The sequence below is a fragment of the Bombyx mori genome, chromosome 5, assembly GCF_030269925.1.
Source record: "Bombyx mori chromosome 5, ASM3026992v2".
Taxonomy (NCBI): Eukaryota; Metazoa; Arthropoda; class Insecta; order Lepidoptera; family Bombycidae; genus Bombyx; species Bombyx mori.
This window is the reverse complement of record NC_085111.1, coordinates 9,692,561-9,715,924: the sequence shown is the minus strand read 5'-3', so window position 1 is coordinate 9,715,924 and position 23,364 is coordinate 9,692,561. Positions and strand designations below refer to the sequence as shown.

Below are 23,364 nucleotides of genomic sequence, written 5' to 3'. Positions count from 1 at the left end.
ATATTTTTATGATAAATGATAATATGGAGTGAAATGAAATGAAGAATTTGAGACATTAATCAACTGGGATGAAATTAAATGAAATGATATGGGACGAAATATAATCTCAGTATGCCAACAGGGATGCTGCACACCTCCAGCGGTCCGCATACGTGGCATGGGATGATGCCAGAAGACGTCGGGATCCTAACATCTCGGGGGAAAGGCGGAAATTTATCGCCGCTTCCAGGTCCTACAAGAAGGTTATTGCCAGAGCGAAGTCGGAGCACGTAGCTAGAGTTGGCGAGCGACTAAACAGCTATCCCTCCGGGAGCCGTGCTTTTTGGTCGCTCGCCAAAGCTGCAGAAGGAAACTTTTGCAGGTCTAGTCTCCCACCGTTGCGCAAGACCGATGATACTGGCTCACAGTACGAAAGAGAAGGCTGACCTTCTGGTCAAACTCTTCGGCTTGAACTCGACCGTGGACGACGAGGGTGCCACACCACCGAACATCCCCCGGTGTGATAGCTCCCTGCCGGAGATCTGCTTCACACAGTGTGCAGTCAGGCGTCAGACTCCTGGACGTCCATAAGTCGAGTGGGCCAGACGGCAGGCATCCCCGCAGTGGTTCTGAAAACGTGTGCCCCTGAGCTGACACCTACGCTAACGCGTTTGTATCGCCTCTCTTATTGCACTAACAGGGTTCCGTCTTCATGGAAGACCGCCCACGTCCACCCTATCCCCAAAAAGGGTAACCGGTCGGACCCATCGAGCTATAGGCCTATCGCGATAACTTCCTTGCTTTCCAAGATGATGCAGCGAATAATAAATACACAACTCCTGAAGTATCTTTAAGATCACCAGCTGATCAGTGACCGACAGTACGGTTTCCGTCACGGTCGCTCAGCTGGCGATCTTCTTGTATACCTTACTCACAGGTGGGCTGAAGCCTTGGAGAGCAAGGGCGAGGATCTTGCTGTGAGCCTTGATATCGCGAAGGCCTCCGACAGGGTCTGGCATAGGGCACTACTGTCGAAGCTACCATCTTACGGAATCCCCGAGGGACTCTGCAAGTGAATCGCTAGCTTTTTGGATGGGCGGAGCATCACGGTCGTTCTAGATGGTGACTGCTCTGATACCATGACCATTAACGCTGGCGTTCCACAAGGTTCGGTGCTCTCCCCCACGCTTTTCATCCTGTATATCAATGACATGCTGTCTATTGATGGCATGCATTGCTATGCGGATGACAGCACGGAGGATGCGCGATATATCGGCCATCAGAGTCTCTCTCGGAACGTGGTGCAAGAGAGACGATCAAAACTTGTGTCTGCAGTGGAGAACTCCGGAAGAGGGCCGTTCGGATTGTCGATAATCCCATCCTTACGGATCGTTTGGAGCTTCTGGGTCTGCGGAGGGACTTCGGTTCCCTCTGTATTTGGTACCGTATGTTCCAGTGGGAGTGCTCTGAGGAATTGTTTCAGATTATCCCCTCATCTCCTTTCTATCATTGCACCTCACGCCATCGGAGCAGAGTTCATCCATATTATCTGGAACCGCTGCGTTCATCGACAGTGCGTTCCCAGAGGTATTTTTTGCCACGTACCATCCGGCTATGGAATGAGCTCCCCTCCACGGTGTTTCCTATGTGTGCTATGAGTTCCTATGAGTGCTATGACATCTCCTTCTGCAAACGAGGCTTGTGGAGAGTATTAACCGGTAGCCAACGGCTTGGCTCTGCCCCTGGCATTGCTGAAGTCCATGGGCGACGGTAACCACTCACAATCAAGTGGGCCGTATGCACGTCTGCCTACATGGGCAATAAAAAAAAAATAAACAAGTCGCACAACTTGACACCTCGCGTTCCAGCAAGAGTCGTTAGATCACTTACGTTAGATGCGCACGAGACGTTTCTTAGGTCTCTTCGGTTGTCAAGCAGCAAGCAAGCAAGCAGGGAAAGACGTAGCACCGTTCCGAGCGCGCGATTGGTGCGTCAGTCGACCCTTGCCTCCCGCACCATGTTTACGTTCCGTTCGCTCTCGATTACACTTGCATCTAGTTGTAGGTACCCTTTGTTTATATTGAGTTATTGTTAAGAGTTGTTATTATTATTTTAAATTTAGTTTTGTTAAGTGTTGTTTTAAATTTGTTTGCAATGCCAGGACCAAATACCAATGACCATATGGTCGATTCAGTCACTGAGCGTTTTATTATTTACGCCAGTGATGACGGCGACTCTTCCAGCGACGAGAGTTACGTCGAGGATGAGGAGCCAACTCCTTCCAGCAGCTCAGGTGCTACCATAAATTTAATGCAAGGGGTAGCACTATTACAAAATTATAGCGACGACGGCGACACATAATTTTTAATATTAAGTAATTTTTTTAAATACACTGCACGAATTCCCGTCTATTCTTTAACTTTCTTCTAAAGGCACATGTTAAAAATAAATTATGGCAAATAAAAAATAAAATAAAATTAAATTGTATGCGGGCAATAAAAGTGACAATTTTTTTGTTGCAATGTGCACTATGCGCGACATTACCCCCACTACGCCAAAACCTTTCCAACTTACGTGCCGCTTAATATAACATTGTGTATGGGTAAAGGTGTTATGTATACCATTCATTTTCACTGCCACAATCGGAATAGGAAAAAAAGTTATTTCCGTATTTATTATCCCAAATATTGAAACAGTGTAAATCATATATTAAAAACACAGTATGCCTAGTCCTTTCAAACAGGGTTTTGATTATATATTTTGTAAACTAATACATACGTAGTATATATATCCACACGTATATAATATTGTAGTTTACAAAATATACAATAAAAACATACATCATCATACAAAATATACAAGCAGCCTGAAGCAAAAATTTAAATCAAACAAGGTTAAGGTCAAATTTTATGTTTAATGAAAAATTCATTTTACAAAATTCATTTAATAAAATATCTAACCAACCAATTTCATAAAAATAAAATACAAGTATTATTTTTAACTTATCTCCTAATCGTAAAACATTGATCATTCAATTTTTTACTGTTTTGTAAAATAATATGAACTAAAATTAAATTCTTAACAACTTCAACTGAGTACACTATTTATAAGGACAGTTATGTATATTAAGAAATTAAAAACAGAAACGAAAGATTCAATGAAATAAAAATCGCAAATTATATTCATACCAACAGGTTCGTTCAACAGATATATTCATGTTTCTAGTGCAAAATAATAAATAAGTTATTTCCTGTATGTACTGTTTAGACACATTTTCATTAATATCCCGACCAGAATCATCACCGTGCCAAATATTCTTAAGAAGGTACAACCTTAATCTAACTCAGTAACAGCTATCACTTTTAATACTTACATCTAAAAGGAAGCTCAGGCTCTAGCACAAAAAACAGTAGTGTTAGATTATTAGGAAGCAAAGTATTTTTTCTTTCATGTAGGCTAAACAATAGATACAAGAGCAATTTTTTTATGGATTAAAATTAAATATCGTCATTGTTTATTATGTCTATTAACTTTGCTTCCTGTCCGAAAACCACTTGATGTGGTCAACTGTAGCAGGTGTTTTAATAATTTATCAATTCAGATGCGGTCTAATCTCGATTGGAAATAAATTTAACACTTGCTCAACGGTCCGTATTGTTGAAAATCGCATAATAATATATTTGACAGTGCACCTGGAATGGTATTGATTTTAATTTATTTATTTTATTACTAAATTTAAGTACAAATAAATTCAAAAATATGGTTAAGTCTTGTTCGGGGTATGAACGTCATTCTTAAAAAAGTTATAGTTCTGAAATTAATAAAATATTTGGACTCTGATGCCTCTATTTATTGTACAGTGTAACATTTGCTTTTTAAATTATCAAAAATTTCGAAATTTTATTTGGTTCATATTATCAATTCTCTTCCTAACTACACTTTTCTAGCTAAAGTATTTGTTTGCACTTAGATATGTTTGATTCGTAAAGTAGATCTCAGAAATCTGAAATACGCTTTTCTCATTTTTTATTAGACAAAGCCTTAAACAGCAACAAAAAAAATAATTACTAGATTACTTTCAGTCTACATAATATACTTGAATTTATTAGTCTTCTTCCAAGACTTATGTTTCACCTCTACACCACCATCTCTATAGAAACCATTGATAAAATTTTATAGGGTAAGCGATACGATAACTGGCATAAGCATACGTTAAATCTTGGTTGAATATAATAGAAAATTTCACAACAAACAATAATTTCCTACTTTTATCATTTCGATGGACTACATCGCAATACATTCGTACATTGGGAAAACACTTAACCAAACCATATGCTTGGCCAATAATTAGTATGGTTTACCCTATTCAAATTTATTAGTATTCTACTAAGACAAAAAATTTGATCGGCATCGTAATCTGCATGAAAATCATTAATAAACTGACATAATATTGGAGAAAAATATATGGCCCCATAATATTCAATAAAAAAAACTCGCACAGCGCGGCTTAACTACTTTGCACTGCAATGAAGCCAAATGTTAATTGGTACACATTCATTAAAAACTATTTTTAGAGATAATACTTTTTTCTTTTGTTTCCTTCAAACCTATAGTTTTAATCAGGATTAAGTCCTTGTTTTTTTTTCCATTATAAGGACACTTATTAAGGCTCTGGCCAGGATATCCTATGTGTACCTAGGAAAAATTGTAAAAGTAAAGGACAGAATACTTAAAATAGTTGCATTAAAATTTTCATAAAGGTGAGCATTCATTGCACAAATTATTATTAAGTTTTATACATTCATCATTTAAGAATCTATACTATAAAGAATTTAACGCATTTGGTAAAAAATAAACTAAGTTTTAATATGAGGTGTTCAATACACATGAAAAGTTGCAGTTAATCTAGAAGGAAAAAAAGCCATTCGTTAGCAAAAATATTTTTCCAAGCATATTTGTCATTGAAAAAAAAATTAATGCTCATTTTCGTGATCAACGCCCTTCTTATCATTATTGAGGAACACTCAAGCCATATTGGAATGTTACATTTTATTTCAGTGGAACATAACCAAATTAAATCTCAAAATAACTGGCATGCAAGAGTCAGTGTTGCAAAACGCCCGGGTACGTGTAGATTGCAGTCTAGTGCAACCAGTCTCATAGGACTAATATTCTAATGCAATTGAAAATAAAATTTAATATTAATTTCTCTCCGTCTTTTAGATCTCCCATCGGTGGCTTCCTCGGCCTATTGCGGTTCAACTGACGGCATGGCCGAACAATTCTTCGAAATGTCGTTTGAAATTACCACAACGCATTGGAGAGCAAATTACTCAAAGTTCGAATTAAACATGTTTATGTTGAGGTCTTCAAAGGTTGCAGTCCCGCTTTGGTCGAGGATCTGTAACATGTCCGAGAGTTCGTGCGGCGCGTGCGTACCTTCGGGTGCCGCTGCCCCGCCCCCCGCCGCTCCGCCTTGCCATGTCCACATGCCTATAGAATAAGATTCATTTTATAATTAAACACGTCCTAATTTTCTTGATCGTACAACATTCCAATAGTACTTAATATTGGGGGAAGGAAAACAAAAAAAACCAACAGAAAACAATATAAGTAGTTTGGGATATATTTATTTATTGCATTAGGCACTTCTGAAAAGAGTCGAACTCATAAACTTTATTTTAAGTAGATTATATTGATACCATAATCCACACATATAGTTGTTTCTTATTATCTTCAGAGTCATTGTAGAAGAGTCGTCTTCTTATTAATTTTCATTGCTTAAAAATATATTATAATACTTACCATGCGTGGGATGAGGATGATGGTTGTGGTGGTAATGTGCGGGTGGTAAATAGGGAGGTGCAGGAGGCGAACGTCCTGGACTGGTGTCGGGCGGCGCACCGGCAGTGGTCTCGCCGCTGTAGGCGTAGCTCTCACCGCCGCCGCCACCGCCGCTCTGACCGACACAACAACAAAAATTAAATCAGGATGCTCGCATCCTGCCTTTTCAGGTGAGAAATATTATTACTCTTTATATTTTAATATTTACATTATTTGCGAAACGTGTGTATATTGATATTTGTGCTCTGATTATGACAGAAAAGCTACCAGAACTATTAAGCTATTAAAACGTTAATGATAGTAAAAGCTTCAATGTCATATTTTCACAAAAATGAATTACTAATATAGTATATGTAATAATAATAGAAGTTTTTTTTTTTCATATATTTTACCATAGAAGGTGATCTTTCTAAGATAATTATGAATAAAATAGTAACAATTATATCATGATTCTAACGCTATTTTATAATCAATTAATGAGAATGTGTGTGGTAAGTAGTAGTTGACCCACACAGGTTTATTCTGGCTTTAATTACAGTGTGTATTCACTAATGAATGCGCAAAAATATTTCCAAACTAATGTGTACTTTACTTTATTTTAAAACAAAGTAAATAATTAAGTAGTCAAGGTAGCGGAAATATTATTGTTTCAGCATATTTTATTAGGAGTTCATCAACTATAATATCGCGGCGTGCCTCTACCTCAGACCATAGAGTAACTTGGTGTCTACAGAGCTTCACTTTTTAAATATGAAATAATTATTTTGGGTACAGTACGGTGAAGAATTAGCCTCATAATTGTATTATCACAAAAAATAGAAGAAAAGTGGCATCGATCACCATTAGCAATTGAGTGAATATAAACAGTAGACTGACCGGTCGGAGTGTGGTCCAAGTGGTGTGTGGGGGCGTGTTGGCGGGTCGGTGCGGCGAGTAGTTAGGCGCGTAGTGTGCCGGGTATGCGCCGGTGTCCGCGGGGGAGCGCGCGCCCGAGCCCCCACCCCCTCCCCCGCCTGACACATACACTCCACTTACTTCTGCTGAACATTACAATCGAACAATATTCTATACTTCATATTTTTGTTTTTACTAAATACACACACAATTATTATAAATATTTTTAAAAGACCTTACAAGATAATTCATAATGAGTTTTTGATAGACAGTTTTATATGAAGCAGAAATAAATATAATTTTAATGGACATTTAATTTTACAATTATTACTATTGCTTTTATTACGTTTTTTTCATGTGACTGATTCATCAATAACTCAATAACATCAAGAGTATGCTTTCATTTTTTTTAAATCATACGTGGTTTATTATTAGTTTGATCAATACTATTTTTAATAAGAATTTCTGTCATCTGTTAACTCTGAGGTATTTTTCCTTTTGACAGTCGCCTATTAGAAGTAGTCCTCTTGCGTATTGAAACCAAACGATTACCGATAGCGCGGTTATTTTTACAATCTCATAAACCATAAACAAAACCAATTAACGAAAGTAACATTAAAATCAGATAAACGAAAGTAACATTAAAATCAGATAAAATATGGAAATAATAAACGATTTTTTAACATGGTTTTCTTTCAAATCCTACTTTACAAAGCCTATAGGCATTATTGCAAAATGTGACATTAAGATATTTAAAAACTTTTTTTTATGACAAAACAAAAAAAAAAATTATGACAAAAAAGGGTCAAAATTGATGATTCCCAATCCGAGAGAAGGTGAACAGAATACTATTTAAATGTATATTTAAGTTTTTTGTATTGCACATACTTTTTCAGAATTAAATCAGTTGTCAAATGGTGGCCTGTCTGGAGAAACCGTGAGAAAGAGCTCATCCTTGGTGGTGCCTTTGTCTTAGCTTCTTGATTGGCATAATATTAAGTTACTAAAAGGAAGTATTAACTTAGTCCTGGTGATAAAAATAATTTTATCGATTCGGATATCGTTTTGGCTTCGGGAAAGGTCCCATTGCAACGTCTATGTAGTGATTAAATCATTGTAATGATTGCCTATTTTGTTAAAAATCATCATTATATAGTTACAAGATAGACAGAGCTGGCAGACTTCAAGAATCTGTGTGATAGTTACCGGCGGGCGCGTGGTGATGCTGGTGCAGCGCGGACGGGGCGGCGGGCGCGTGGGGCGCAGGGGGAGCGGGTGGCGCGGCGGGGTACACGTCACGGTGCCGCAGGTGATAGTCATACCCCTCCTCCGGGGTTGCCTCACCGCCTGAACTCGCCAGCGACCGACTAACAAAATAGTATTATGTACAATTGGCCTCATCACATTATATATTATAGTAAAGCTTCTTGGTGGGAATGCAAGGTGAGAAACGATTTAAATTGTTTTTAATTTAGTGTTTCTTCAGGTTTAACCATGTAATTGTGGGTTTATGAAAGTGCACACAAGTGTGGGAGAATAAAATAAATTATCTAGACATGGCATCTTGGGTTCTTTGAAAAATCTATTGAAATTTCAATAGTTTCCAACCATTTTCCATGATTTCGGATATTTATTCAAAGTGTTTGAAATTCTTATTAACAGGATCTCCATTTGTGTATTATTTTATAGAAAATAGTTAGGAAACAAAAATAACTTCAAATAGTAATGAGAACAGATAGAATGCAGTCATAGACCCTAGTTATTACTAACATTAACCATATGATATATTCATTTACTAAGTGATGTGATGTTTCAAAAAATTACTAACTTTGCTAAAGTATTGGTGCATACTATATATTCGACATCGTCGTTGTACGGATTTAAGAAAGCGAACGCTGATGTTCTCAGCCAAACCCATTCTCTGCTCTTCGTTCGAAACCGGTACATCAACGATATTATTTGGCCTTTTAGTTTCAATACTGTAATAAAATGAAACATGTGATTATTTTAAATCAAATTAAACATAATATTTCATATTTCTTAAAGTATTTTATGTTTGTTACTAATTTTCTTTGATCTATACCTTGATCGAAGTTGTCTCTCATGTGTTGTTGGTCCTCGGGATGATAGAATTCGTAACACAATTTTCCTAAGAGATCGGCAGGGGCATATCCTATTACTTGAGTTGCGCGCTGATCGGCGAATGTGAAGCGGCCGTCAACAGAATGACGGGAAACGAATTCAACTCCACCATTGCATAAACTGTTTTCTGAATTATTTGGGGTCGAAGTTACCTACATAGAATAACCAAGATTAAGAAAAATTTATGTGGTTAAGATACGTGATTGACATAAAAATATTATGGTAACCTGTAATCGTCCAATAGCTACAAGACAACAATGTGACGAATGGAGTTCATCTTCAACTGGCCTGTCCATTTGCATACCTGGAAACAGATCTATGTCCCAAAAAACATAAAATTGTATCTACACAATATTAAGTACATAACACAAAATAAGTGCGATATACTTATGCGTGTTACCATATATTACCTGTCGGAGGCCAGTTTTTGATATATCCTGTACAATGCACGACAGCGTAGTTGTGACCGTCGTGCGATGCGCCGAGCGAGTTGCGCGCTCGCAGCCGGCCGAGGTGCGCCCCCTCCGCGGTGCCGCCGACTCGCATCCGACAGATGAATCCACGACGTGAACCCATTACTTGCCGCATTGAAGCTATAACGATAACATTTTATAATGAAATCGATGCAGTAAGGTACACATTTTTGAAGTGAAACTTCTAATGCGACTCCCAACAAGGTTGCGTTAACGTTTAACGCTACCATGGAAAGAGACAGAGCGAGAGTGAATGCGTGGCACTCGAACGCATGCGCGTAGTATACCTATTACAGGCCAGCGCGAGCGTTAGCAATAAGTAGCGTCCAATATTATAATGAAGTATTTAAAATAATATACATATTTATTTTATATCCATAATTTAAAAGATATATAATATAAATGTTCAGGATGTCGCATCTCGTATACACAGCATTCCCTATTACAAGAGCAATATGATTTAATGATGAAAAATGAAGAAAACCACAATACTACAAATCGAAAAAGAAGTTTCACTTCTCACGTGCACCAAGTTGCACGCGGTCCGTTTTTTTTTAGTAGACTCGTACGAACACATGTGTTCAAGTGAACAAGTTCACGTACGATTCTTACAATGAACGAATAACATGGTGTGATGAAAACGTATTCGAAAAATGTATATATTAACGTATTTTTGAACGAATTGCGAGCCCAGGGTTGGGTCTAGAGTATTTTTGTCGCAAATAAATCATGCATTCTGGTTTGATGTCTGGGATAGCAGTTTATAGAATATCACTAAAGACTTAGACCCCATTCATCAGGTTGAGCGCCAACATTCATGTTGATTTTTATGGAGTCCAGTAACCTCTTAACAAACACCAGCCTCATTTGTGCTTGCTTGCATACTCTGGGCAATAAAAAGCTAAAATATCTATTTTGTAATAATTCGTTATCTCCTTAGTAGCATTAAACTTTTTTTAGTGTTTTTAGTTTCTAGGAAAAAATATCAAAGCTCTGTAGTTACATTGGTGGCCTTCTTTTTTCACGGTTCCAGTCTTCAAGTCTAGTATACGACCCGTATTCTGAGGTTCTTGTGTACTTAACTGCTCTCGTACTTTTTCAACGTCATCCGGGTGCACTTGGTCGTATAAACACGACGAGTACCATTCACCCTAAAAGACAATCAGAAATAATGTAACAAATGAAATAAATTTACTTTCAAATATTGTTTAAGTTTATTCATCATACCTGTGAATAATTTAGAACTGGTGCTATACTGTCGCTAACGTAAATAATGCGACCAGTATCGCAGCTTACTACAAACAAGAAACCATCTGCGGCTTCTAAAATTAAATGTTTCAATTCTTGATCAGTTAAAAACGATGGTTTATATGTTCCATCTGTAGAAGTATTGCCAGTGCCTGTAACAATGGTGTTAGAGCAAATTATTTTTGTGCAGTTGAAGACTTATGTTAGATAGTTTTGCTGAAGTTTAAATTCAAATATTTTAAGTGATTCTAATACCTCTCAATGCCTTCATGTGAGCTACTGCCATACGCAGTATGGTTAGCTTGTCTGGCTTCCGGGCGAGTGCGGAGCATGTTGGAACCATATCAGATAGTTCCGTGATATACGCCGTCATCTTGTTCCTCCTGCGACGTTCAATCTCGCAATGATTTTCACGACTAAAATTAAAAAATATATATATTTATGTCGATGATGTTCGGGAAGCGATCCACGTCGACTGATTTACCATTGCTTAGATGCTGTATATATTACTTGTGTTGGTATAATTTTGTATGGATTAACGGAACTTTTCTTTGTAATTATAGTAGTACTAGCGACCCGCCTTCGCTTCGCTTCGGTGAGTGTAATTTATTATTGATTTCTCCACTGTTTAATGGATGTTATTATACATATAAACCTTCCTCTTCAATCACTCTATATATTAAAAAAACCGCATCGAAATCCGTTGCGTAGTTTTAAAGATTTAAGCATACATAGGGACAGCGAAAGCGACTTTGTTTTATACTATGTAGTGATAGTGTATTATAGTAGGGCTATATAATTATAGTGACATTGAGACTACACAAAAAAGGACCATAGGACGTGATAGCGTGAATCGTGGTAACGTAGGACGGTGGTACGGTAGTCGGAAATTTTATATATTTTATAGTGTTGAAGATGTTACTGGTGGAGATTTATGATCGTTGATCTCGAAACGTTGCGAGTTTAATGTTTGCTGGACGTACGGTGAACTTCACATATTCGTACAGTTCTAAGTTTATATTATAGTTACATTAACATGTCAAAATATTATTTTTTACCAAAATTGTAATGAATATTTATATAGTTCCCATATTTATTACGAGTATTTCCACGAGAAAACTAGTAATGGAATTAAGAAGTGACTATTTTTATTTGCACAAAAGGCCTTCGAAATTGCCGAAATTAAAGTATTACAAAAATTCTCAGCCAAAGATTGCATTTGTGGAAGTTGTTTTAAATAAAAATCATCGTTGATAAGACACGTTTTCAATCACCTCTCGGTATAAGTTCGACAATGAATGGCGTGATTACACAAATCGTTTTATATAATGGATATGTTGTGCTGTGATCACGGTAAATCGCACTCATTGTTAATTTCGTATAAGTTAAACACTGCCACGTTCCATTGTACATTTTGGCTAAATGACAACAGTGGCAATTGATAGTTAACGCGTTTAAAGTAATTTTACGTAAATGCAAACAACTACAGTTTTAAATCATTCGAATGAATGATACACGAACCCTCAAACAAACCATCAAACAAACACAAACATTCTTTATATGTATGATTGGAAGATTCTTGGGTGAAGCATTGAGTTTTGATTAAGTAATGATTTCTATGTATAATAAAAACGCGCATATATCTACAAAGTAGTAAAAAAATGTGTGCGTGTACTAGTGTACACACGTAAGAAGTGAAACTTGTTTATGGCCTTATTTTTCGAAAAATGATCTACATGCAACTTTCTAGAAATTGGTTAAATAAAGTTAAATTAGATAAAGTTTAAACAAAAGGATTTTATTATCATAGACATGAATACAAAAAAGTTAAATTAGATAAAGTTTAAACAAAAGGATTTTATTATCATAGACATGAATACAAAACAGATGGCGCGTAACGGAAAAAAGTGACGCGTAACCGAAAAATGTGACGGTAAATTTTTTTCCAACGCCGATAAGGAAGTTTCACTTCAATAAATATGTATGTATAAGTACGAAGTAAATAAGTTAATTATTATTATTAAAAGATACATAACAATGTCACCTTGCAAAACGCTCCTTGTCTTGAATATTGTCCTCCTCCATCCTTGTGTATTTTCCACCACTTCCGTCGTCTTCATCTGATCTAAAGATAAAGCGTGGGTTAAAATAATGAACATGATAAGTTAAATTAAAATAAATATTTATCGAGTGCGAGTATATCACGATTTTATTTGTGCTCACTCTGAACTACCAGAATGTACGCCTTCGTTTCCAAGTCACAAGCCAGAATTATTTACAAGCTGTGTCACTGTGACGAGCCCATCACAAAAATGTCAGAAAGTCTATACTGAAGAATTAATCAAAATAAAGTACGTATTTTTCCTACGTCCGCTCTTAATAGTCAAATTTCTTATAAATTATTTTACGAATTATTAATGATTTAAAAACGTATAATTAGGACGTTTTTTGTAAAACATCACTCAGTTGGCGAAATTTACTGTTAAGATGATTTAACTGGGCGTTTATTATTTTCATTTCACTATTCATTCCGACATTTCGACTTAATAGGTTTCGTGGTCACGGACGTCTAATGTGTTGTTCGTCGTAATTCGTTGGTAAGATCCTCTTAGTGTAGATCAGAACCAAAGTAAAAAAAAGTAAGAGCATAAGATAATATGGTACTGGGGAAAAACTCTTTTGTAAAAGGCGTGAGGTTGGCAGTTTTCGTTTTCTTATAGTCGTCGTTGAGAACACGCAGGAAAAGCTCAAAAGTCTGAACTCCGATAAGATCATTATCTTAGCCCCGTCTAAACTTTAGTGTAGGGTTAGAAAAGTACTCGAAAATACTAGTTCCTGTTTAATAAATTATTGTGTGGTAATAGGAAAATTGGCAAGCAAAACTATTGGGACTGCAAAATCACCTAGTTCAATTTACTCTATCATCAGCAATACATTTTCTAATTATATTTAGTTAATTCAAACACACTTTTATTTTTAATTTTATGGAAATCTTCAATTACTTCTGATTGATGAGACTAGAATTGTAGCTTGAATCAATATATTTATCAAGATAACCAAGACTTCACTTCTTGTTTTATTTTATTTTTATTCATTGATTGTTAAATTTTTGTTCTTTTTTGTAAGAACTGAATTTATATTACCATAGTAATAAATTTGACTACTAAATATCTCACATATATAACAGCAGTTTAAATTTACACTTTTTTTTAATGTAAAGATATAGTGAACCAGCTTTTGATCTGGTTACCAGAACTCATATTAATGCCTCATCTACCTTGAGACATGAGGGTCAGTCTGTACTGTATAATGGCTGTCCTAGCCTCCAAACTGGGAAGCATCACTGTTTTGCATCAGAAATAGATGGAGTGGTGGTACCTAGACAGTGCACACTTACACAGTATCACTTACTCAATAGACAATTGTCAAAAAAAAAATTGCAATATATTTTTTATGCTTATTATAATAATAAGTTATTACATGCTTGTAGAAGAGATTTGTGAACATGCCTTAGGTATTCATGCTTGGTGACGGAAAGTACAAAATACAAGCATCCAGGGGCTTTAAGCTATCCAGGTATTAAAAATCTGAAGTGCCCTCTCTTATGAACAGATAAATGAAAATAGGCAGTACTAGGGAGCCCAGAACAGATGTGATTTTTTGTCTTAACTAGGTATTTTTATTTTTCATTATCTATTTTCTGTGAATGATTTCAGTATTTTGGTAATGTCATGTCCGTAGCATAGATATCATTAATCTATTGGAAGACTTACGCCTTGTGATAAAATTAAATATATGTGAAAAGATATATTTAATTAACTAACAAATTTCATAAGTTTTGAAGTCATTAAATTTAATTAATAAGTATTGAAAAGTAGTAACCATAAACAATAAGACAGCCATAAATGGTTTCAAATATTTAAATCTTTATTCAATGGCCACAGATGTACATTTTATTTTTCTCAATCTAATATTGTTTGCAGTGAAGATACAATACAAGTAATTATATATAATATATTTGTAACTCACCCAACACTGCCAGCACGGCGTTTTTGTAAATCCTTTGCTGGGTCAGCCCCTATAATAACAACATCTATTAAGCATGTATTTAAATACATTTTTTGTTGTATGTATAGCCTCAACCCTACTTTTCCTTTACTTTTATGGAATAGTATTGTGCTTAATCTAATCACACAACATCAAGTGAATGTTGAACAACACTGTAATATGTAAGAAACAACAATATGATTACTAAAATCAAGGTCAAGAGAGTAAAAGCATTTGAGCACAAATAGTGAATGAACTGAAGTGTGTTTAAAGTTTTATTTGCTTATTTTTATATGAATTCCCTAGAATATTTTGGGTTTTCATTTTATTAATAATACTAATTTATATACGAAAGCCATTGAACTGAATTAAAACCTAAAAGAAATCTATATTTTATTTCAACCTCATTTTTTGCTCACGAAGAAATACTACGTATACGGTTGTGAGAATTTGCTAAGTTTCTCAAACAACGCGTCACGCGGACTTGTCAAATTGAAAAATAGGTCGATCACATACTGTTTAATTTAAAGCGTTATTACAACGGAAATTAATAAACAAAATATAAGAAGTAAATAAGAATATTTCCGTATGCATAACAATGGCTAAAAATATGTTTAATTTCAGTACAAACCGGGGATAGTTGGAGCCACGGCAGACATCGGTCAACAGACTCATTACCATTAGTTCAAGTTTTAATTTCTTTAAGGTTAATTGTAATAAAATATTTCATTCACAATTCTTAGATGTTTCCAACAATTACATAAAACAAATATTTACAATACTTCACGCGACACAAACGCCATTTTCCATTACAACAACCAACAACTTTTAAAATCCGTCAAACAGGTAGTGTTGCTATAAATTTTCTGAAGTAACCACTAACTTTGGCGTTTGATCCTTAGACCATGTGCTGCACATTTCAATCTAGAAAAGCTGCTTAATAGTAAAATAAAAAAAAATTACATGTGTGCAATTCACACGTGGTAGAAGTGAAACCTTCCAAAATTAAAATACAATTATCCTAAGCGTCTTAAGTATATGTAAAATTTTGTCATTAGTAAATAATTGTAAGGTAGCGCCCTCTGTGAATTGATATTTTAATTTCACGTATAATCCTAAATTAAAATTCACTACAAGAGCTTTCATACACACGTTAGTATTAAAAAATCTCACAGATGGCGCTGTATTAAATAGTATGTATATTTCTGTCTCATTCTTTGCTGGCTTCATCCTACACATTTTTGTATTTGTGTCTCTTACCTGTCGTTTTTTCCGTTGCATCTGGTTTGAAATCACAAAGATTCTAAAGAAGTTTTCACTTCAAAAAGGATAAATTAGCATAAAATGAACCTATCTGAGGAGTTCCTCTATTATATATTATTATGAGTCACATGTTAGATGTGGATAAAGTATATTTCAATGCACTTGTTTATCACAATTATGTACGAGCGCAAACGATGAACACATTGTCATATATTTTTAACTACATTCCCCTAAATCAACCGAAATTGAAAAAATAAGCTTAAAAATGATACAGTACTGGTACCAGCCCTGGTAACAGGAAACCTACATTGTTGTCGTAAATAGTCGTAATAACAAGTTTAAACGTAAACGACAAAAATTTATGATTATAGAATAATGCTTCTAAATACTAACTACTTCCGTTTCACTCCCTACACAACAAGGCCATTCGGACGATTGATAATCCCGTTCTAACGGGCTATTTGACTTGGAACATCGGGACTAATGGAGAGACTTAGGTTATATCTGTGTTTTATACCCTATATTCCATCTAGAAGTTCAGAAAATTGCTTGAGATGAAAAGCATAGTTCATTCAAGTTTTTAAGTATTACGTTGACTATATTCATATAGAATTATATTTATATTTTAACTAGACTATTTTATATTTTAACTAGATTAAAGTGATTATTTATTTCTAAAGTTAAAAACCAACCGACTAAGTTTTGTATTTTAAAATTTAAAAACCATCAATTTCCTTGGAAAGCATTTACGATGACAACACTACCACAGAGCTTTCAATCACACAAACTATAATGATATTCTTCGCATGGAACTTTTACCTAAAAAGTAATGCATACATTTTTTTTTATGTAATATCAAGTACAGGTATCAACTTTATTTCACTTTTGAAGTCTCAAAGTAATAAATTGAGATTTTATTAAACTCAACGCTGGTAATAATGCCATTCCGAGAAAATGATTGCCATACTGAAAAAAGCGAACAAAAAACAAATAGAAGCAAAAATCTGATGGTGATTAGGTATTGAGCAATAAATTTGTTTGCAGAGGAATACACTTTTGCCAGTATTCCAACTTTTTTACAAACAAAAACTCAATTTGAATTACTATAGTTACTACTATTAAGTGTATTAATTATGGTACTTTATAATTTGTAAATAGTAGTGTAAAGCTGCCGAAATGTTACTAGGTACTTATTTATTATATTAATCTGTGGCGAAATGTACTATGGCTGTGACTACGGCCCATAGAGTTAGTATTTTAACTGGAGTGCTTACTTCGTTTGACATAAAAACTAAAAATAAACTTTATCTCTGTGGCTTAAAGTTTATTTTTAAACATCAAAAGAAGGAAAAACGGTCTGAAAAGAGAATGATTATTAAGTGGTGGTGTCCCTCTCGCACATATTACAAACAAAAAGCAGTGTTGCTAGCTTAGTGGATCTTCCACAAAATCTTGTGATTTGGACCCCTGTCTTAGTTATCAAAATTTAGTGGTTATTGGATTTTCTAGTAGTTGGGAAGTTGATTCTGATACATAATTCTTATTTGTTTAGTTTTACAGGATTTCAAACATTTTATGACAATAATATATCTAAATACATATTATTTTAACGGCTATCTTATGAATACGATGTGACAAGCTTAACTAGAAAATGTTGCGACAATTTAGAATTTCCATCAATGTCAAAAATCTCATCCTCATGCAAAGTGCAAGCAAGGGTCATTTGCTCAAGAAGTTTGCCGGTTACTATATTAAATTAATATAGCACAGACAAACTCGAATTGGGTCTTATTTTAAGTATTTTTGTAAAATAATCAAAGCTTCCAGCTATCAGAATTTTAGGTTTCACTAGACTTTTTAACAAGCGTTCACCATTAAAACTTTTTATTAAATTAAAAACTGGCAGGTAGTGGTTGAGCTACCGTGTCAAAGTAATTTAAGAGGCAGTGAAATGTCTTAAATTTTTTATTATATAATTACACTAATCTATTATTTTTTTTACTATTCAAAATTGTCAATTATAAATCCATACAAATTTAAAACTACAAACTGAAGGCAATGTTTGTTTATTCATAAAATGGAGAGAGAGCACGAGGTGTTATCAGAAACGGGTACCAATTGTAATATAGCCTCGGTATCAGAGACAATGTCGGATATCAATCAAACCAAATTGGACACTTTGGAAAAAAAGGCTGTTCATCTGAGGTTCTGTAGCAATAATTGATTTTATTTTATTCAAGCATCTAAGTAGTTTAATGAAAAGCTGTTTAAACAGAACATAAGACAATTATGTAATAGTAAAATTCAAAATCAAAAACGAATTGTTAAAACCATCTGGATTTTGGACACTTATATATAATTCAAGGACCCAGATCAATAATCTGTAAACTGATTAAACTGAAAAAAATATCGAAAAACCGGCTTCACGTTTCATTGTAATGTTTTTGATAAAAAATATGTTTAAAAAAAACACAAATCATAGCAACAACACTAAAGCTTTATTCTGATTTATATTACTCTCGAAGGAATGTCGAGATATCAACCTGTTGATGATTGATTATCGGAGCCCAAAAAAGAGAAAGGGTCACTCATTACGAGACATGGGGTCGCAGCCTCGTTTTTATTGTTGACTAATTTGCGAAAAACGCTAGATAAAAGGAATTTGATGAAACAACATCCATTTGTTGAAACGACTCATATCTACTTATAACTACTGATTTAATTTAATATTAGAACGAATAACAACACACTTCGTGCCCTTCAAACTTAAATGCTGCTTGATTTGCGGTAGAAACATTCACGGATTTAGGCCTTGTAATGATTTTACAAGTTTTAACCGTTTTTCAGACTTGTTTTGGAAAAAGACTTCAAAGCCGCTGATTTGAAATGGAGTTTATTCGTAGCAGCCGCTTTTAGTTTTCGTTATGAAAGTTGTCTACGACCTTTTCCTCCGGCTTTTATGAAAAGTGGCATCAAAGACATGGACGAATTGGTATCTAGATTTCTAAAATATTATTTATTTATCGTTTAAACGTGAAATCCGTCCAGCACAGAAATCCATCCAGCACAGAATATTACCGAAAGGTTACCGTCGGTCATTTAGGCATTGTTTTTATTTGTATGGCGGGGTAAAGAGCTTACCATCCGATTGTTTACCTTTTATATTTTAGTTCCTCCTCCGTGCGTCGATAATCCTCAGTGCTGAGGGTCGTGGCCTCCTCTAATTAACTTTCTCCTGTATTATTTTGCACCATTCCTGCCTGTCCTCGGCTGTGTGGATAGCACCCTTTTTTTAGTTATATCACCCTTAAATACCACAAAACGTACCTATCTACCGGCCTTGAGACATGTTCGCAGAGTCTTAAAATTTTCAAGATAAATAAAACAAAATACGCGATATATTTTTTTTGAAATTTAAATCTTAGTTAATACATATATAGTTTTCGAGCAAAAAAAAAATTCGTACCCGTTCTTGACCGCATTTGATAGGATTTGATCATTATGGCGTCCAAGGCTTTTACCATCTTGTAATAAAGCCTTAATGCAAAACTTCATTTCTATGAAAGGTAGCGGTTAAATTTTTTTGTGATTGTATGAAGCGATGTTTCTGAATACTCGGTTTCGAATTTAACCTTTTTTTTCTTTTTTTTATTGCTTAGATGGGTGTAGGTCCAGTAACCTTTAAGTTACGATCGAATACACTTTAAATAAATGTTATGTAAAATTTCACAAGATTTCTAAACGCTTGTTTCAGCTTAGTGTAATCACTGACGTGCCAGCTTTGGATTTGGTGCTACAACAATTGGATAATTTGGAAGCGTTGCCAAATATCAGTGATATCATCGACTTATTGTTTTACGTCCTTGTGCGACTTAAAGAACCAACATTAAAAACAGTACCAACGGATGTGGTAATGTATATATAATCTTACTCTATGTAATGTATCCCTCCCCCTACCTATTAATGTAGCATAAAATTACAGAATTTTATTAACCACTATAAGTTTTCACTTGGTTATAATTAACTAATTTATGTGTATTATCTATAGTTATAATATTATACTTTCAGCACGAACAAATCTTAGCGATGGCAAATACTATGACGACACCATCGAAGCCGCAACACATTTTTCAAGTTATCAGTTCTAACAAATCTACTGTCGAACTAAAGTGGAAAGAACTGTCCAAAAATCATAATGTATTTTATGCGTATCACGGAAATCGTTTGGAGAACTTTTATACGATTCTCAATTTTGGCTTACAACAGCATTTGAACAAGGTCGATATATGAAATAGCCTATTGTTGTGATTAACTAATTACTTAATTATTTATTAGTTGAATTGGAAGTTGGCGAGAAGTATAAACTAAATAACTACGTTTAAAGTAACAACGTATAAACTAAACTTTTTATTTATTTATTTTTTATTGCTTAGATGGGTGTACGAGCTCACAGCCCAATGGTGTTAAGTGGTTACTGGAACCCATAGACATCTACGACGTAAATGCGCCACCCACCTTGAGATATAAGTTCTAAGGTCTCAAGTGCCTATAGTTACAACGGCTGCCCCACCCTCCAAACCGAAACGCATTACTGCTTCACGGCAGAAATAGGCAGGGTGGTGCTACCTACCCGCGCGGACTCACAAGAGGTCCTAACACCAGTATTTACGCAAATTATAATTTTGTGGGTTTGATTTTTATTACACGATGTTATTCCTTTTGTGTGGCAATCAATCGTGAACATTTGACAAGAACGTATTTCATTAAAGCGCATTTATTTAAATCATAAAAGTCGTTGCATTTTTTCTAAGGAAATACCTTTATAAGTAACACTTGTTCGTGTAAGACTTTCACGGTAAATAACATCGTATAACAAAAAACAATCCCGTTAATTTGCCATTTATTTGGTTTAAAGAAATAAAACACACCTTTATACAGCTAAAACAGCCTTTACACAATAAAATTGAATCTTAGAACTTATGTCTCAAGGTGGATGGCAGTGTTCACGTTATGATATCTATGAACTCCGATAACCACTTAACACCAGATAGGCTCTGATCTTATCTACCCCACTAGTGCAATTAAAAAAGTATAGCATGTAAAAATAATTAATGGGCCCGTCAAATGAATTCGTAGAATACTTCGCTGGGTAATGGAGTATACCTGTCGCCAGAACTAAGTGCGACAATACCTCACAGTCATGGAGGCTTCGGATGGGGGGCGAGTTGTATCGGAGGTCACTTATCTTGTGTAGCCTTGTGCGAAGTGGTTGATGCACCCGAAGGGATCAATTACCAAAAGCCAGTCTCCAATGAAGGTTAGTTTAGAACAGAGAATAGTCAGTAAGTTAGTTTTTTAAGTATTTTTTCTGTGGATACTTGCGAAGCACTTGTTTTTATGGCCTTCTATATAAGATGTGCATGTGGGCCATCACTTGATATTTGGTCATTTGCGGTCAAGGATATCTGCAATTTCAAAGGCACATTCCAGAGGTACAGACAAGACCTTACGATGTGTCGTCTCTGGGCTTCGCTCACTACTTGTACCAGTTGTAAATCTACAAATCCCCACCTCTATTAAACAGAAGCCAAACAATTCGTCTATCGGACGAAAAGCGAACATCCGTCCGTTCACGGTCAAATCTGCAATTTATTGATGACTTCGCTCGTTTGATCACGTGACACTTAAATTACGTTGGCGGAGACCGATGCTCACTAATGAGACGAAGGGCAGCCTATGTTCTGTCTCAAAATTCAAACTACATATTATCATATTAAATTTCGTCAAAATCGTTTCATAGCGTGAAAACGTAATAGACAGATATAGTTACTTTCGAATTAATAATATGAATGGAAAATTACAAAAATCTTTATTTTTTAATAAAATAAAATTAAAGTTTTTTTTTTTGCACCATCCGATTTTCGAGTAGAGTAGCGTATAATATGCTTTTTGTTGTATTTCAATATATAATAATCACAGGTACAAGCCTTTTATAAATAAGTAGGTAGGTACAATGGGCGTTCTTATGGCTAAGAGCGATTTCTTCTAGACAATCATCGGCCTGACAAGAATCATTTAAGCAAAGAAATTAACGATTTTTTTACTATAAACAATAATATTGAATAAAAGAATATTTAATTACATACAATGTGTTCGCGAATGTATTAATAAAACTTAAAGGGCGATAAATATGTACATCTAATTCTAACGCAAAAGAACGTCCGATTTATGGCGTCTAAGTCCAAAATCTCAAAGATGGAGCATTTAAATGTAATAATTTTTTAAAATGTTTGACTCATATATTTAAATGTCAAAGCTAGCTAACAATCACAACATTAAATCTAAGTCTACGTATGTACACTTTTACTATATTAGGTATATTGTATTCACGTGACAAAATCATATATTTTGATTTATAATGTCTATTAAAATTTAAGGTGATGGACTTTATAAAGATGGAAAGACTGATCATATGCGAGTAAATGGCGAAACACAAGTTACCCAATATATTGTAACTAATTGTGACTTAGTGAGAATCCGTTATCTGTTGGTTTACGCGAAACAACCCGCATCTTTGAGATTTCACGCAAGGAATTCGAATAGAAATGGTAGGTTCCGTAAGTTAAACATTTTTAACACGTTTTTATCATCCTGATATGTACTGTGTGTTTGTATGTATCTTTGGATGTCATTTTCATTGATTTCAAGAAGTCGTAAACTGAAAATTTGCACGTGCAGCATGGACCAGTGATAATACTACTTTATATATTCGCTATAATGTCCTCATAAGGTATCAATAGGATAAAATATGTTTTTTGGTTTGATGTTTATGTGTTTTTTTGTTTGTTTTTAAACTGTATTTATTATTACATCAAGTACGCACGTGTCCCTATTCTTGTTAGTAGGTACATTAAAATGTTCAACCTGGTTTTAAATTAAAAAAGTTTAATTGGTTCCTGCGACTAAAATATCATTTGTTTTCCGATTATTATTTTTTTATTTTTGAATATATTTCAGGTGGTTTTCGTCATTGGCTAGCACGTCACAAATTGCTATCGATTCTTCTCGGTTACGGGTTGTTATTGGCTACCATTGGCTTTGCCAACAATCAACCAATACAATATTACTACAAAATTTTGTTTAAAAAAATTGACATGGCTCTAGCTAGTACTAGGGTATAACAGTACAATAGAATCATGGACTTGGAATTGGATGCCTTTGATTCATTAACTGGATTGGATTGCCTCACGTACTTAATTCATAGTTTTTACAATAATTATGTATTCACTTTCTAATCATTATTTTACAACTTTTCTGTGTTTACTTGTTATTTTAAAATTTACCAATAAAATTGATTTTAAAATGTTTTATATCTACCGCAATTTCGTCACCGCAATGTAGCTAGATTTTGATATTTATATACAATAGTGTAAACAAAAGATTGAACTGATTTTGGAACAAAAGGTGGTCAGCC

General features: G+C 34.7%; 2 protein-coding genes across 16 annotated transcripts; one reads left to right on the top strand and one right to left on the bottom strand.

The window, feature by feature from the left end:
• Nucleotides 1-2,873: 2,873 nt before the first annotated feature.
• LOC101735564 (aryl hydrocarbon receptor nuclear translocator homolog) lies at nucleotides 2,874-19,616 on the bottom strand. 14 transcript variants are annotated; one of them, XM_062668685.1, is made up of 15 exons: nucleotides 19,357-19,616; nucleotides 19,047-19,160; nucleotides 14,610-14,658; nucleotides 12,625-12,700; nucleotides 10,836-10,996; nucleotides 10,560-10,732; nucleotides 10,336-10,483; nucleotides 9,270-9,452; nucleotides 9,087-9,175; nucleotides 8,801-9,011; nucleotides 8,546-8,696; nucleotides 7,924-8,084; nucleotides 6,700-6,863; nucleotides 5,785-5,938; nucleotides 2,874-5,472 (listed from the first exon to the last, which is right to left on the bottom strand). In XM_062668685.1, the coding sequence occupies exons 4-15, from the start codon at nucleotides 12,663-12,665 to the stop codon at nucleotides 5,309-5,311; spliced, it is 1,800 nt and encodes a 599-aa protein (XP_062524669.1). In that variant the 5' UTR covers nucleotides 12,666-12,700; nucleotides 14,610-14,658; nucleotides 19,047-19,160; nucleotides 19,357-19,616; the 3' UTR covers nucleotides 2,874-5,308. The 14 variants fall into 14 exon arrangements, with proteins under 14 accessions (XP_062524669.1, XP_062524668.1, XP_012549241.1 ...); XM_062668684.1 differs by having other exon boundaries at nucleotides 12,625-12,705; nucleotides 19,357-19,614; XM_012693787.4 differs by lacking the exons at nucleotides 19,047-19,160; nucleotides 19,357-19,616 and adding an exon at nucleotides 15,259-15,499 and having other exon boundaries at nucleotides 12,625-12,705.
• LOC101735431 (protein mono-ADP-ribosyltransferase PARP16) lies at nucleotides 17,616-23,257 on the top strand. Of its 2 annotated transcripts, none has more exons than XM_004930139.5 (7): nucleotides 17,616-18,095; nucleotides 18,738-18,882; nucleotides 19,645-19,800; nucleotides 19,959-20,168; nucleotides 21,027-21,207; nucleotides 22,328-22,498; nucleotides 22,908-23,257. In XM_004930139.5, the coding sequence occupies exons 1-7, from the start codon at nucleotides 17,968-17,970 to the stop codon at nucleotides 23,069-23,071; spliced, it is 1,155 nt and encodes a 384-aa protein (XP_004930196.1). In that variant the 5' UTR covers nucleotides 17,616-17,967; the 3' UTR covers nucleotides 23,072-23,257. The 2 variants fall into 2 exon arrangements, with proteins under 2 accessions (XP_004930196.1, XP_021206190.1); XM_021350515.1 differs by having other exon boundaries at nucleotides 17,785-18,095; nucleotides 22,328-22,507.
• The last annotated feature ends 107 nt before the right edge of the window (nucleotides 23,258-23,364 follow it).